This window comes from Rissa tridactyla, chromosome 1 (genome assembly GCF_028500815.1).
Source record: "Rissa tridactyla isolate bRisTri1 chromosome 1, bRisTri1.patW.cur.20221130, whole genome shotgun sequence".
NCBI lineage: Eukaryota > Metazoa > Chordata > Aves > Charadriiformes > Laridae > Rissa > Rissa tridactyla.
In genome coordinates this window covers 100833664-100849594 of record NC_071466.1, presented here as the reverse complement: position 1 = coordinate 100849594, position 15931 = coordinate 100833664, and the positions used below count along the sequence as shown (strand labels likewise).

Below are 15931 nucleotides of genomic sequence, written 5' to 3'. Positions count from 1 at the left end.
CCACAGGACACAATCCTTCACCAACTTCTCCAATATGTGTCTTTCCTATGGGCTGCAGTTCTTCAAGACCTGTTCCAGCCTAGGTCCTTTCCATGGTACACTCCTTCAGAAATGGAGTGCTCCAGTGTGGGTCACAGCTCCTGCCAGCAAACCTGCTCCTTCATGGGTTCCTCTCCATGGGGCCACAGCTCCAGCTAGGACCCTGGTCCAGTGTGGGCTCTCCACAGGCTGTAGCTTCCCTCAGGGCACATCCACCTGCTGTGGCATGGGGTACTCCCCGGGCTGCAGGGTGGATATCTCCTCCACCGTGATCCTTCATGGGCTGCAGGGTGACAACCTGCATCACCATGGTCGTCTTCATGGGCTGCAGGGGAATCTCTGCTCTGGTACATGGAGCACCTCCTCACCTCCCTTCTTCACTGACCTTGGTGTCTGCAGGGCTGTTTCTCTTACATTTTCTCACTCCTTTTTCCCAGCTCCTGTTGTGCAGCATTTTTTACCCTTTCTTAAATATGTTATCGCAGGGGTGCTGTCAGTGTCTCTGGTGGGCTAAGCTTTGGCCAGTAGCAGGAGCGTCTTGGAGCCAGCTGGAACTGTCTCTGTCCAACATGGGGGTAACTCCTGGTGTCTTCTCACGGAAGAGAGAAGACAAGCTCCCCCCTCTAAAAAAAACCTTGCCGTGTTAGCCCATCAAGTTAGCTAGATTTTGGCTTACAATATCAAATCATATTTAGCTGTATTCCTGCATGGCTTGTGCCATGTTCATGCCATGGTGGACACCAAATAACAGTAATCTTGTATATTCTTGTTACAGGAAGTCCCTCTGAGTCCCCAATGTCTTCAAAGTTCACTGACCCTGCTGCAGATCTACATAAGAGTTCTATACCAAAGGTAATTGTAATGCTGATATCTTGACCTTTTTGTTCCCACAGAGTGTATCGTACTATATCAAAATATCGATTTTGGGTGGAGGTAGACATTTATAAGTCAATTACAGCTGTAATTGGGTAAATAGAATGTTCCTTCAGCATTTCTGAATGTTTGATTTATAAGGATAAGTGTCCCAGGTGTTAGCCTCAGACTTAGATTGATTTGGGTAGAGGATGGGAGGTGAGGGAGAAACAACACACCCTGATATTTGGAAGAAATGTCTAATAAACCTTTTGTCACATCTGTTGTCCTCAGCACCCTGCTACTTCTTCCTCCTCACCTCCCAGGCTAAAGTTATGAAGTCATAGATTTCCCCTCATATATTCATACAATCATAGAATATCTCAAGTTGGAAGGGACCTGTAAGTCCAACTCCCTGTTCCTCGCAGGACTACCTAAAACTAAACCATATGACTAAGAGCATCATCCAGCTGCTTCTTGAACTCTGACAGGCATTCAGTCAGTGTCTGCTCTTTCCTTTACATTTCCTCCAAATGTCAGCTAGACCTTTCTGCTGGCCAGCATGATGGGTAGCCCTGGCTGGGACAGGGCTTTCCTGTAAGTAAAGCCAATTGTCTTTTCATCATTCCTGGGATTAAAAAGTCTCCTCCTTTCTCTCCACAAGCCCGTTTATTACCATTAATTAATTCTTTCAGCCTTGCCAGACAGAGTAACTCTGGCTTGACTTTTGAGAATTTACCTCCTCTGTGCATGTTATACATTAAACCATTATAACATGGAGGTTTGCTTTGCTCTGGGCATGTAATAACTCTGGACAGCTGTTATATAGGTGCCCTTCCCAAAGCGGAGGTCTGCAATATTTTTGTTGTTCTCCCCAGTTGCCAGACTGGATGAGATGTGAGTATAAGATGAAGGCACTGTTGAAGGTGGAGTTTGAGGTTCCTTTGCGAACCCAGTGCAGATGCAATACGTAAATGTGCGTTTTCTCTGGATCGTTTCTTGATTTTATTTTCCAACTACACTTCCGCATTGTCGAAGTTGGTTCAGTCAGGAACTTTACACTAATCTTAGAGACCTTTGATATCTGGGCAGTAAATGATGGAAGGGGAAGCATGCAGCTAACATCCAGTCCACCCTAGAGCTTTGCCCCCTTTCCACATGTCTAACATGTAAAGAGGTAGAGCTCAGCGTTTATTCCTCTACCTTTTCTGTTCTCAGCTACCTCCGTTCTGAAGGGTGGTGCTGGGCTCTCTTAGCTTCTAGTACAACAGCAACGTGGATCTTCATTTATGCCACAGATTTGTAAAATACATTTAGCACCTTCATGATGGGTTTTGCCAATATTCTCTTGGGAAAGCGGCAGTAATGTGGTACCAAGTTCACTCCTCAACACAGTGACAACTCATTTATTTTTGAAGAGCTGTTTCAATATCTACAATGCAGAAATCTGTCTTGGGATGACATTGCATATAAATCATAGCAGAGTGTGTCTAGTTCTTTTGGCACACAATGAAATTTAGGATGTACTCAATCAATGATTAAAACAATGATCAAAATAATAACAGTAAAAATAATAGCAATGATACTGATGTATTTATGGCTGGTAGTTATTATGTTTGACACTAATTACTTGTCAAACAAAATACTATTAAAGCAAAGCTGAAAAGCATGTATAAAACAGCTGAGGGTTTAGTGTGGATCTATAACCCTGAACAACAGTTTCAGACAGTGTTTGATATGCTTATGAACAGGATTATAAGGCACTGGCTATGTCTACATGTACTGGGCATGTGGCACAGTATGGTCTGCTCTGAGAAGCAGAAGAGATAGTGCTGAGGACCGCGTATCCTTGCTATACACATTTCAGGGGAAGGCGGTAACTTCGGTTAGCTGTAGCCATTTCCCACTCACTGGGTGCTCGTTGGTGGTTGATAGGAGCTGGTCGTGCACCGAGGGGGCATCAAGCCATTTGGTGTCATCTGAAAGGGATCCACTTTGGGTGCTCTCAGACAGATCCACAGTGAGAATGACAGTGTTGTCAGTAAGGTCCATCAGGAGACCGGTTCACAAGTGTTGGGTTCATGCTCCTGATTGAAACTGAAACACGAATGTAGGTGCAGCCCTGCATGTCAAGTGCTAGATTAGATGGCCAAGGAGGTCCCTTGCAGCCCAGTGGCTAAGGAAACATTGAGATCCATCAGAGGCACACGGCATAACATCGAACCATTTCTGTTAAACCATTTGTCCCTGGACAGTATTTGGTACAACTCTGTTACAGTAGCTTCTAGCTGTATCAGTAACCGCATGCATATTTTTGAAAAATATCAAGAGATAATCTAGAGGTAAAAATAATTTGTAACTGTTTTCAGTATGTTGGAGGAATATTTAGCAATCTAAAAATGGCCTGTGAAGATGAACTATTTCACAGTTTGAACTGGGCTTCTCAGTATACTGTGATGGCCCCATCTTGTATGTACAAGATCTGCTATAGGTGGATGAAGGTTTACCTTAAATTGTCTATTTGCAGTTCACGATTTAAGTTTATGGGATTATATACAAACATAGTAAAACATTTCCCAGACAAAAAAATGTGTTTTTCTTTTACATTCGTAACCTTCCCTGTTAACTGCATAATAGAGGTTTTCTGACATGGATGCATTTTAATAAAGTTCAATCACTGCTGTTGCCAATGTATTGCATAATAAACATTATGGTGCTCTTTCTTTCATTAGAACATATTTCTTGTCAAGTAGGAGAAATCAGACAGCAAGCCATTTAACTGTGTGCTGATTAGTGAGGAATCAAACAATCTCTTCAGAAACCACCTGCCTTCCTACCACTGCATTTTCTGAGCATAGAAAGTTGTGAGTTGGCTTTCCCTGCCTGGGCATTGGAACCATTCCCAAAGGTTTTTCGTCTTTATTCTTCTGGACTTTGTAATGAGAAATAGAGGCTAAAAAAACAGGAGGAAGAGGAGTTATGCAGAGAATTTTTTCCACAGAGAAGGAGGTCATAAAAAGGTGGACTCCAGCAAATTGCCTCTCTCTCCCTGGATAACCAGGAAAAATGAGCAAACATCCTTGCAGTGCTTCTGTGGAGGTCAAGAAGGAGTGAAGAACCCAGGTCCTCCCTCAGGACCAGGGTGAGGAGGGAACAAGGAGCCCATCTACTGACAGAAAGCGTCACAGAGGCTGAAGATCTAAAGCCTTTTCTCTCTGCCTCTGCAAGGTGGAAGAAGTTAGGATTTCTGCAGTTGGCTTCCTTGTCACTTATGGGATCAGGATTAACCACAGCAATAAGGCCAGAAAATGTGTCCATATGGGCAAAGTTTGAATGGAGAGTTTTAAAATTAGAAGCAGCTCAGAGATGTGGGGACAAGATGAAAAGCAGGGCAATCACAGTGGATGAAGATTTTTCAAGTTAGCATTTTGACGAGACAGAGGTGATAACATCTGCTACACAGCCCATTCCTACCGCTCTCAGGAGAAAACTGGATGGAAATTTTAAGCACAGGTCAGAGCCATCAGGCAGTTTCCCCCGGGGTCTCTGAGAGTAACAGCTTCAAATTTAATCCCTTCTTTTGCATATGTAAAAAGTTACATTTTTAAATGATTTGAGAGATTAATGGAGACTTTGTATCCAAGTTTTTGTTTCCTCAGAAGTCCTTGACCATGGACCCAACCAGGTACAAAGCCTGAAATACCTGCTGTGGGTTTCATTGTAAAAGGTGACAACAGAAAACCACTTAGGTCAGCTATTGGCAATCCAACCTCTTTGCATCAGAAACTAATGCAAAATGTTCACAGAAGATAAATGTTTCCCAGCGATTGCACTGATCAATTCACAACATGAACAAAAGATCTGGCAAATCATCTTAGGAAAAAGTAATACCTCAGCGAAGAAGAAGGGGGGAAAAAAAGTGTGTGAGACATTTAAAAAATGATGAATATCGAGCTAAATTATTGAGCTGAGGAAAAAATTACCAGCCACTGGAAGAGGAGGCCAGGAGCATCAGTTAGGGGTGCTGGGAGGTCTTCGTTCTGATTACATTAGCCAAGAAAAGGTCAAATGGAGAGTAGAGTTACAGGCTTCTATTTAATTGCATATTTTGTTACTGTCAGCGGTGGGAGGAGAGTGATCCTTGCTCCTAGTCCCAGGGCTGAGCTGCAGGCCAAATGGGTGTTAGGGACCAAGGTCCCATCCAAGGGGGAATTGTTTCTTGTGCCCTGACCCATTTCACAGAGCTCCTTCCAAAACCCAAGTGCAGTGAGGGGGCCCTAGACCTTTGCTCTAGCAGATTTTGGGGCAGTCCCACAGACAGTTTAGCCTGAACAGGGGCCGTTGGCCAGTTCTGCCAGGTCCTGAGGGCCACCTCCAAGGAACCGCATTTTTCCAAGTCCCACCGCTACAAAAGGAGCTCTGAGGACTCAGCATCTTGCAGGACTGGACAGTCTCTTCCGCAAGCCTCATAATTAGTCCATTTAATATGCTGTAAATGTCTCTATGGCAAATCAGAACACCATTTTGTAAGAGGGAGTGAGTGCTCATTCATAGTGGGCCGGATTCATCTCTGGTGTAATTCAGCTGACTTCAGCACAGCTCCATGAGGTTTGCACTCGCCACCACAGCCACACTCTTCCTCTCCAGTCCAGAGTGAGTCATGGCTCTGTTAATGGGGAAGGATCTATTTTTCTTCTTAACTACTCCAAATGGCACTCCATAAACTGGAAATATTATTTAGTTGTGGTTGTGGTTTTATACTGGGAAGGAAATGAATGATGAATTGTAGCTCCATTTACTGCACTGTGTATAACTGCTCTGACTCTGAGGATTGTTCGAGATGAAAAATTAAGCTATCAAAATCAAATTAAAAGGCCAATAAAATAGAAATATAAACCAATGACAGCAAATAATTTTACCCTTACTGATGAAATGTACTGTAGACTGTGTCATGTTATGATATTCACTGGTCAGCGTATCTTGATTAAGAGAGCAATAAATATTGATGATACAGATATAGAAAAGGCAGGTGCAGTTTATAGTATAATTTTTTGAAGTGTCTGTGGAGGAAGGGGAGGAGTGAAGTTACGTGGGTGGGATTAACCTGTGGAGAAATGAGAAGGAATTTCCAGGCTGTGTGTCTATTGATGGACAGGGAAACGTGGCAAGTGTACGAAAAGCCGACAGGCTGGAACTGGTTTGCTATTTGAAGCAATGGTGTATCTGAATTATTTTGAGGGTATCCAGAACTTTTGGGTGGGTGTTTTCCTGTAAATGAAGTGAATTTGAAATGAGAATTCAGGGAAGGGGGAAAATAACCCTCAAAACCAGAAAGCTATGTCTCCCTGATTTTTTGTTCTAACAGTTAGCCAAATGTGTGATGCATGCAGACGCATTTGGAAGTACTCCTACCACATTAATTTCAGCAATTTGTTCTAATGCAGTTAGACTTGGATTTTTCTTGGCTGGCTAATAGCAGGCAAAGCCTTCAGTTTATCACACGTTTCCACAGCGTCAGTGTTGGAGGAGCTGCCATCTGTCAAATCAATTTAAAGATCAGAGCCCTGTTTCATAATGCCAGATGTGTGTTCATCATTCATATCACTGATGTCATATGGGTTGCAAAAATGACTACAACATGCTTGTAATAGCAGAAGTCCTTCTTTCATTGACTGAAGATCAGTATTCAAAACATCCCTGAAATCAGCAGATACACACACTCATTTTACCTTCTGATTCATCCATGTATTGCTAGCTTTCTTTCTTTTTTTTTTGTCTGGCTGAAGGGCTGGAAAGTTTTGGGCATCTGTTTCCCTAACCAAACCAACAAACCATGCAAAGCTTTTCCCAGCGTAATAGTCCCTTTATAGTAAACCCTATAAAAAAACATCCAGCTCAGATGATAAGTCAACAGGGCAGACTTTGAAACACGTGACTGTCAAATATCCATGGTTAACTAGATGCCAAGCTGACAGTACAAAGAGATTTAAAACCGTGTAAAGGAAATGCTGACGATATTGCATCCTTACTGATAAAGGGGACCACCTTAGAAACTTGCTCCTGCAACGTTGGGCTGTGCAGTGAACCACTAGAGTTGTCTTTTGTTCCTTCTGATGTGGGATGTAGTGAATAATGAAACCATTTTTTCTCAGCCAAAGACTGGCAGGACCAGTAGAGCACTGAATTAATCTGAAGAAGAAACAACTTTGAAATCAAAACCAAGCAGAGACTCTAGCAGCTGTTGGATATCAGGGTTTAAATATGAAATGGTTGCTGTGGTCTCACTCCTCTGCATTTGGTATTTGTAATGTGTTATACGTGATCTTCTATCGCATCAGAAAATGAGGTTTGGGTCACTGACAGCAGCCTCCATTTCAATGAAGCTGAATCCGGGGAACTGCAACCTCAGTGAGGCTGTGCTACTTCAGAGAAAGCTCCACAGAAAATGGGCCAGTACACAGCATGAGTTGATTGAAATTCATGAAATTATTCATTAATTGATATCAGAGCGCAGTGAGAATAAAATGTAAGTAACCCAGGGCATTTGCTCTGAAGCAAATAACTCTGAAAGATGCAGCAGGGCAGAGGTGAACCATCATGGGCACAGTCCCCACCCCAGGGACAAACTTGCTGCTCGGTTCCTCCTTTGGTCTTGAGGAGAAATGGCACAACAAGGCAGGGGCAGGATGGCTCATTCTTACACAGGAGATTTTTAAAGCAAGAGAGGCATGCTTGGCTTACATTTTCCCCAGTGCTGGCAGGCAAGAATAGGGCAGTCTATCCAGCTGGTGCTAGTCCTCTGGCTCCCTCCTATTCAAAATCATATGCAAACCAAATTCTTCATTAGTATTTCCTACTAATGGTTATAAACACTGTGTCTTTCAGCAAGATTACTTGATGAACTTTCTGATTAATGTGTTGGGGTTTTTTTTCCCTTTAGTAAATCTGAGTGCAATACAGTATTTTTTGTGCAACAAGCTCTGGGAAATACTCCCACCCCTGTATTTTGCTAAACATGGGATTCAAATAATGACCTATTTCAGGAAGTTTCAGAGACAGCGCTCAATGAGGTGCTCTTGGACCCCCTCTGAAACTTTCTGATTATTCAAGTATGCTAACTAGTTCAGTATACTTTATACTCAAAGGACAGCCCACAGTATCTGGGAATACTTGCTTTCCACAAACATAATGCTTGCCTTCAGCATTTTTCAGATGTTTGTTTTGGTTTTTTTTCCATTCTACTTGTAAATTTGTTATTTTGGTGGGGAGCAGTAGTAGGGAGCTTCTCAAAACCTCTGTCCTAGTGAGAATGCCTGCCATAGCAGACCTGTAAGTGAGCAGTCAGGAAACGCCAAAGAACTGTTCTGCCATAAATGGAGCAAATCTCATCATATGTTAATCTCCAGGGCGACACAGACCAGAGGAAACTTCTGATGTGCTCTGGAAATGAATGAGCGATGTCTTTGCTGAGCACCAGTAAGGTTTTTGGGCTGAACTGCAAGAAATTAAGTGCAGCAGAGAGATCTTGGAAAAGGTGTCTTGAGCAGAGGCAGGCAATCCTGTTACTTCCCAGAGCACCTCTCCTCTCTGCAGAAATAAACAGCAAAGAAGGGTAAATTTAGAAAACAGCAGCATGTTCTAGCAACAAAAAAGGGGTGGGAAGGTGGAGGGGGGGGAGAGAGAGAGTTGTGTTTAAAACAGAAAGCAGCTGTCTTATGAAATGTTTCTAGGATAGTTATATTTATCCCATGGTTTTCCTTGAGGTGCTGGGACTCATTAAATACCAGAGACATGTTGTCCACCTTTGTTATCTAACATTTTCCTCTATGGCTTATTCAATAATGTATAGGTACCAAATGCATTATTTAATATGTTTAATACTGGAAGAATACCAAGGCAATACAGACTGTACATGATTAATGCTCCATAAACAAAACACAAGAAGATTGGTCAATAGTTAGGAACCAGCACGGGCTGGTTTGATAAAAAATTTCACTGGGAAGAACAGTGAAATTTCCATTATTTTCCAAGGGCTTGAGACAGGTGGGGAAGTTGCAAGAAACAGTAGCCATCAGCTAGCATCTACTTGGAGGTGGATAAAACCAACACTGGGGCTGCCTGCAGCAAACCACTGGACTGTAGTGTTACATTTAGGAAGCTCTATGAAAATACATGTTTATAACTTTGGAATAAATTTTCATTCCTTAGAGTTACTTTTTAATTATCTAGGTGAGTTCTCATTACCACATTTAAATATCCAAAGTGTGTGTTTTGTGAATGCATTTGAGAATGAATTTTTCTTTGTCTTTTCCTCTGCAACGATATTTTGTAAACAGGCATAAGTAATTAGGACTGGAAATCCTCTGCACTGATTTCAAATGAAGAAAGGGTTTTCAAAACTGCTGAGCATTTGCCCTGCGCTGATCCCACTGGGGTCAGTTTGAAAACAGGCTGCTGTCAGTGCAAGTGGAATCATGCCAGTCATGGGAACCTTAAAAAAAGCCTGCCTTGAATAAACACTGAGATGTTGAGAGTGGTCTTTCAGATACATGAAACAATGGTGTGCTTATTGATGCAACTTCTAACGTATTTGGAAAGCAATGTCAGATGTTAAGTTTTTCTTAACAGCTTAATGAGTAGTTTCTTTAAGAGAACCAGAGGAGAAACACCCAACATCATGTTTTGCTAAAAAGAATATAAACTGCAGAGTCCACAGGATGTTCTCAGATAACATAAGGCCAATTAATGAATTCCCCGAACTGACATCAGTGTGTTGCATGTGAAGCTTTTGTTTTGTTCTGCTGTTCATCCTTTCCTTTTTATTTAGGTTTTGAGTGGGTTGCTGATGATAGATTTCATTTTGGTATAATTCTTTGGGGTGGGGCTGTGGCAGGTAACCTCTTGAGGACCCTTGCAAGACTGCTTTTCTAGGATTTCTTTTAGTTCTATAACTGCTTTTACTCTCCCCTAGGTGCGACCTCAAAGACGTACTGAATATCCGATCAGCCCAAAGAAAACCAGAAACGTGACACTTGTTTAGGATGTGCTTCTCCAGGAAATTTCTCTATCAATCAGTTGCATTTCACACGTTTGGATGGCTTTGTGCAATAGAGAGGGGTTAACACCAGTTGTCTCACTTTAAGCCATAAGTTATTTTTCATTTTATCCTCATGTAATGAAATAAAATTGCAACCTTTATAATATAGTATATTATATAGCAAAATAATGGACATAAATGACAGCCTTAACTTCAGAGAAAATGAATTTGATGGGGTTCTACAAGAACATGTGCTTTGGGTCCCAAGGAAATCAGCAAAACTCCTATCAGACCGAAGTGTTAGATTATCCACAGCAAGATCCAGCACTGGAACTGCATAAGATTTATTAGTTCCGAAGAAATGGTTAATAATAATAATGGTTAATACGATATCTACTGGGTTTTTTTTATGTACTTCGTGTACAGCTGATCATTTTGAGCTTACAGATCAACAACATTTTAAAATTTCTTTTCTGTAATAAAATCAAGGGAAGTTTTCATGAGGGCTGTTTCAGAATTTCTAACAAAACTACCTTTGGATGAGAAATGAATTTGTTTCATTTCAGTTCGTTCTTTTGTTAAAGGTATTTGTCTTAAATCCGATGTTCCACTTTTAAATAAAAAACAATCGCTCATGTGCCAAAAAAACCCTATTTTGATTGAAATGCAAAAATCTTAAGCTGAAAAATGTGGATTTGAATCTCATGACTTTTAAGAGTTGTTGCTTGAATGCTTTATGTCTTCTGTTCTACTTGTGGGCCGAGTTTGGCAGCCAAATGACTTGGGTCACAGCAAATGGTGGCTGCTGGTATTCCTGATAGACCCTGTTGTTTCGTCAGGGATAGGGGTGGCAACGACCACGGGAAATGCACTTTAGCTAGGCAAACCTGTCAGTAGAGCAGATCTGGCACATGGACCCTATATGTGCCTTCCCAATCTAAAGATTATGATTTCTAGATGAAATGTCTTGTCTGAAATTTTGTTTTTCATAATAAAAAAGTTTGAGCTTATTATTTTTCTACAAAAAGGCAAACTTCTTCCAGAAAAACATGTTATTTTCAGTGTACTCATCTTTCTACCCACTCAAAGCATTCTGAATTATTCAGCGTTTTGCATGTTAATCTTTTGTATGCACTAATGCAGGTGCTCTTTGAGCGCTGAGAGAAGCTGCTACACAGAGTTACTTTCAGTGATTATCTGTGCAACAAAAATAAGACATTTGAAACCTGATCGCCGGATAAAGAAGTTGTTTTGCATGTTTAGCGTTTGGCATCTCATTAAGTTGTGGCAGGTTTTGCACTGCTAGTCGCATTTTCAGTCCGTCTGTCAGAAGAAGTGCTGAGAGCAGTCCATGGTCTGCCATATGCAATTGTTTTCAAAGCTGTTTCAAATTCTTGCCATCGACACTCTTTCTGCCTTGTTTGGTTAAGGAGGAGCTTTGACTTGCATTCCCATTGAATGCAATTGTACCAACCGCACGGTATGTAAACAGGTACAGTGTTATACAGAGAAAATAGAATCAGTTTACTTTGTGGAATATGTGTGTTTTTTCCTTGAAATATTAATGCACTGGGAGAAACATCTACCTTTTTCTGATACCAGTATTGGTATTGCTAACATCTCCTAGTTACTACTGCAGCTCAATGTAACCTAAACACAAACAAAAATCCACTTTGTTAGAGGAATGTCCGTGGCATGAGAGAGACAGGCCCAGGGTTACACCACCCTGTGGCCTGGGGATAAAAACCATGGACCTTTGGCTGTCTGTGCATGTGCATGGCTAGCAAGTGTTCTGGTTGACAGAAAAGTAACCCTGTGGTCCAAAAATGGAAACTGCCTGGAGACAGTAGTTTCCCAGCAGAAATGTTGATTCATTAGAATGTATTTGGAAAAGGAATTGAACTATACTATGGTGTTTCTCTCAAACCCCTTAGCTTCAGTAGTATTTGGTATCATATTAAGCAGCCAAACTAGGACTGAGGAAAAACTTTTCTCCAATTAATCTATATCCTTCCACATTAATAAAATAAAATGTTATATTGAGGTCATGGGAAATAGGACACATGCTATGAGACAAAAGACAAACTCCCATATCATGGTATGGTGCCTTCCACGCTGGGGCGTCCCCAACTGCGATTTCCACGCTGTGCTACCTGGTGCTTAAAGCTCTTCAGAAGATACCAACACTGCTTCCCAAATTGGTTTTCTGGCTGTGGTTGGGCACCTCCCGGCATTGCTGTTGAATGAAGGAGCTGATGCGGGACCCCTAATCTGGGAACCATGTGGGAGCCCCCTCCGAGCTGTCGCAGGGCAGCCAGGTCACCCTCCAGCGGTACATCTTGCCTAGGAGCTGGAAAGTGCCCTAGCGTGCCACGCTAACCTTGGGGGCCACTTGCCAGCAGATGATTGACAGAGGACAACGCACAGCAGCAATAGGAATTACACCCCACTGACTTCACATCCCACTGATTCGAACAAATGAAGGCGTTTTGCACAAATAGGTACCACAACCATGGAAACGTGCACATTAACCAGAGTCTGGAGCTATTTTCCTTCCTGCCAGCTACGAGAATGCATCCCACACAGCTATGGTCTACTCTTAACAGTATTAGCATGAGGTTAAAAATTCTTGTGGTGTCCTTGAAATTTATAGTTGGGAGCATTTGTACGCTTCCAGATTTGTTTTCTTCAGGCATGTTATACATCCTGTATATCATCTTCAGTACTAGCTGTTACTTATGTTTGCAAATAGAGCTCCACAAATAACAATACATAAAATATAGAGACAATTTTTAGCACACAGGGAATATAAAATATGCAAGCACTTTCAGAACACACAGTAGACTAAAAATATTGAATTTCAGGCACTCTATGTCTATGGAGACACCAATCTTTTGTACACATGCATATTGATTTATAATTATGACTCGAGGGACATTTTAGTAATCTAGAAGTGTCTAGTTTTTTACTGCTCACAAACAGTGCACAGTCTGATAGTATAAAACCCTTCCATGTTTCCTTACAAAACGTTCTGATTTGAATTCCATACATGTATATGTGGGAATAAATGCATTGAAGATAAACAGTATTTCATTCTACAGTAAGGTTTCCTAAAGTTGTCTCACCAGTTTTATATTTCACAGAAAATTCAGCCTACCTTTAATACAAAGCCCCTTAAAAATAACACTGGCTTCATATGGAGGTTTCTTTGTGCAATAAAAAAGCACCTCAGGTTTGTGTGGGCTGAGCCGAATCAACAGATGAACTCTTACTGAAGGGTACTCACAATATTGACAAAACATTTGGTTTCTTACTGATCTGATTGAATAGAGCCTCTATTTTCAATATTTATTTGATAGAAAGCATAATATGTGATGCTGCTAACCTAAAATACACCATTCTTGAGTATTTCGGCCTCCCAGTGACAGAGATGGTAACTTTTTTGTTACCGACCTTGCCGTCTCTTTCTTCAAAAGGACCCTGCATGAGGCAGGAAGGACACAGCTTCCTACAAACTTCCCCAGCAGAAGCTCCTGGAAAACCAGAGGACAGTCCCCTCAAAGTGTTGCAAGTAATTCATCTTAGTACCATTCCGTCTCCACCCAAATAGAACTTATCCATCAAAACAGGGCCCATCCCCAACCGTCCTTCCCTGAATTTCTCTAATTCCCACACCCACATTCCCAGAAATACAATAAAATTAATCCAATGGTCTCATGGTAACTGTGTAAGCAAAGTTAAGCAATCGGTATAGATCAAAACGGTCTCATGGTCAAGCTATAATAAAAAAACCCACCCTAGCTGCCAGTAGGAAAACACTGCTCCCAAAACACATTTGGCATCTTAGTACTCTTTTTCCGAACAGCCTCCAAAACTCCTTCTAAAGATGAGCTTGAGGATTGAAATTCATAAAGCCACTTGATATGGAGGAGCACGCTCTCAGTAGATGTGACTTTTATGATTAGGCTCTCCTCCTACTCACCACGATCGACTCCTGTTCCCCAGGCTATAAACTACCTGCCTCTTCTCCCCCCTAGGTGACAAGCAGCTTCATTTAACTTTAACTTTCTCTCTCTCTCACTTTCCTCCCTCTTTACCATCCTTTCTTCTCCACAGCTACCAAATATCTTTTCTTTAAACAAAGGCCTAATAGATACATACCTAATTAACATCTGAGCGTTTGTTCTCGGCTTGCATTTAGCTGTGAAAATTGCTGCTTCTATTTCAGACCTGAATAAGGGCTTGCATACCTGAAAGTTTGCCTAATATTTCCAGCAATAGCAGCCGAGCCAATAAAACATACTACCTCTGCCTGCAAACTTTCTCCGGCCTACGCGCACACACTGATGGCTGTGTATTTCCATCATCCCACCCACCGGGACGCCAGGTGGACACTACGCAAATCTCAGCTGACCTTCCTGAACTGCCGTTGGGAAAGATTGGAGAAAGAAAGAAAGAAAGAGAAGCCAAGTCGTGTCCACACTGACGTGTCCGCACCAAAGCTCCTCAGCCAGAGGAAAAGTTATCCGTGTTGTTGTGAAGGTGGGATTTGACAGCAGCGCTCTGCATTGCTGCGGTCTGTAGCTCTGAATGAGGTTCCTGCCTTTCTGCCCTGGGGAATTCAGTTTTCTCTTACCTGTTCCTCACCCTGCTCTCTGTTCTTTGGGAGACGCAGGTTGGTAACAACTCCTTTACATTATCCCAGAAATCATGGATTATTTATGCTAGATTAGCACGGATAGTTATTTAAATGAATATGGATATTTGTTGGCTCAGAGGAATATTGCAATAGGCTATTCCTTTTCAGCTCAGAGAATTCATGTCTGGGAGCTTCCCGTGTCATTAGGCATTAGCTCTCATAGAATAACTCACGTCACGCAGATGTTATTTATATTGTTTATTTTCTACTGAGGTACGATCACTCCCTCAAATGAGGCTTACACCAAGTGCTTTTTTAAAAAATCCTGTTCCAGCAAAACACTCTGTTTGTTTTTGTTTTGGGGAAAGAATGCCAAAATCCAGGGAAAACAATACTGAGATGTTTTTATTAGAGAAGCCAATGAAATCCATCTCGACTCTGCCTCCAACTCATTAGCTTCCCATTACAAAAAGCCCAGGGGCTGCTCTGACCTTGGATCAGCTCATCTGTGCTATTGATCCCCTTAGTCCCAATGACTTTCCAGTCAGATGCTGATGCTGTGGTCTCAGCTCCGCTCCCTTGGACCTTGTGTTCATGCACCCCGTGTCTCTCTGCTGCAAACACCAGTGTTGTTACCACCCATTTCAGACCAACTGTGAAAGGACGAAGGGAGACTCGTGGGTCAGACCTCCTGCCCCACGGCTGACAGTCTTTCAGAGATGATGGCAGACTGTATTTTTCTTTCCCAGCAGAGTAAGGATTCACAAGGTGCTGTGACCTGCCAGATGCAGGGACTGTTCCATATCACTCTTCAGAAACACAGGGTTTCATTTAGATGTTACCCTACTGTCCTTCCAAAGGACAGTCAACGAACCCCCCTTGATAAGGAAATACATTTATTTGTTTTTACTACAAAGCCATACGATTTGTTAAAATGAACGCTTTAGGTTTGTCTCAGCACTTCTCTTTCATATTGCAACACCTTTGCAGAAGCCAGTAATCTCCACGATGATTGCTGGTGCACACCGCAAGAGTGGTGGGGTAGCAATTCCTGCTTGAAAATTAGCCCTATATACTCTAGATTGTGTCATCTTTTGGTATAGAGCAGTCAGACACAGTCAAACCCTGCAAAACAGAGACTGTTTTGTCAAAATACAAGCAAATTCAGCAGCCATTTTTGTGGAGATTTGCATCTTGGAAATTTGCAAGGCTGCTCCCTGGTCCTCTAAAGACATCCTCATTAAGATCTACATTATCAGCTCAGACCTTTGATGCTGCCTTTGAGGAGGTGGTACCTCAGCCTGAGCTCAGAAAAGACTTTAAATTTGCTCACCGCTTCATAGTCTCCATTTGCGAAATGAACA

General features: G+C 41.9%; 1 protein-coding gene across 1 annotated transcript in view; it reads left to right on the top strand.

The window, feature by feature from the left end:
• IGSF5 (immunoglobulin superfamily member 5) overlaps positions 1 to 11767 on the top strand; it is a 36214-nt gene extending 24447 nt beyond the window's left edge. The window contains exons 8-9 of the mRNA XM_054188198.1: positions 815 to 891; positions 9863 to 11767. Coding sequence (XP_054044173.1) covers positions 815 to 891; positions 9863 to 9931 — 146 coding nt within the window. The 3' untranslated portion in view covers positions 9932 to 11767. The remainder of the gene's footprint in view (positions 1 to 814; positions 892 to 9862) is intronic.
• Positions 11768 to 15931: the final 4164 nt, after the last annotated feature.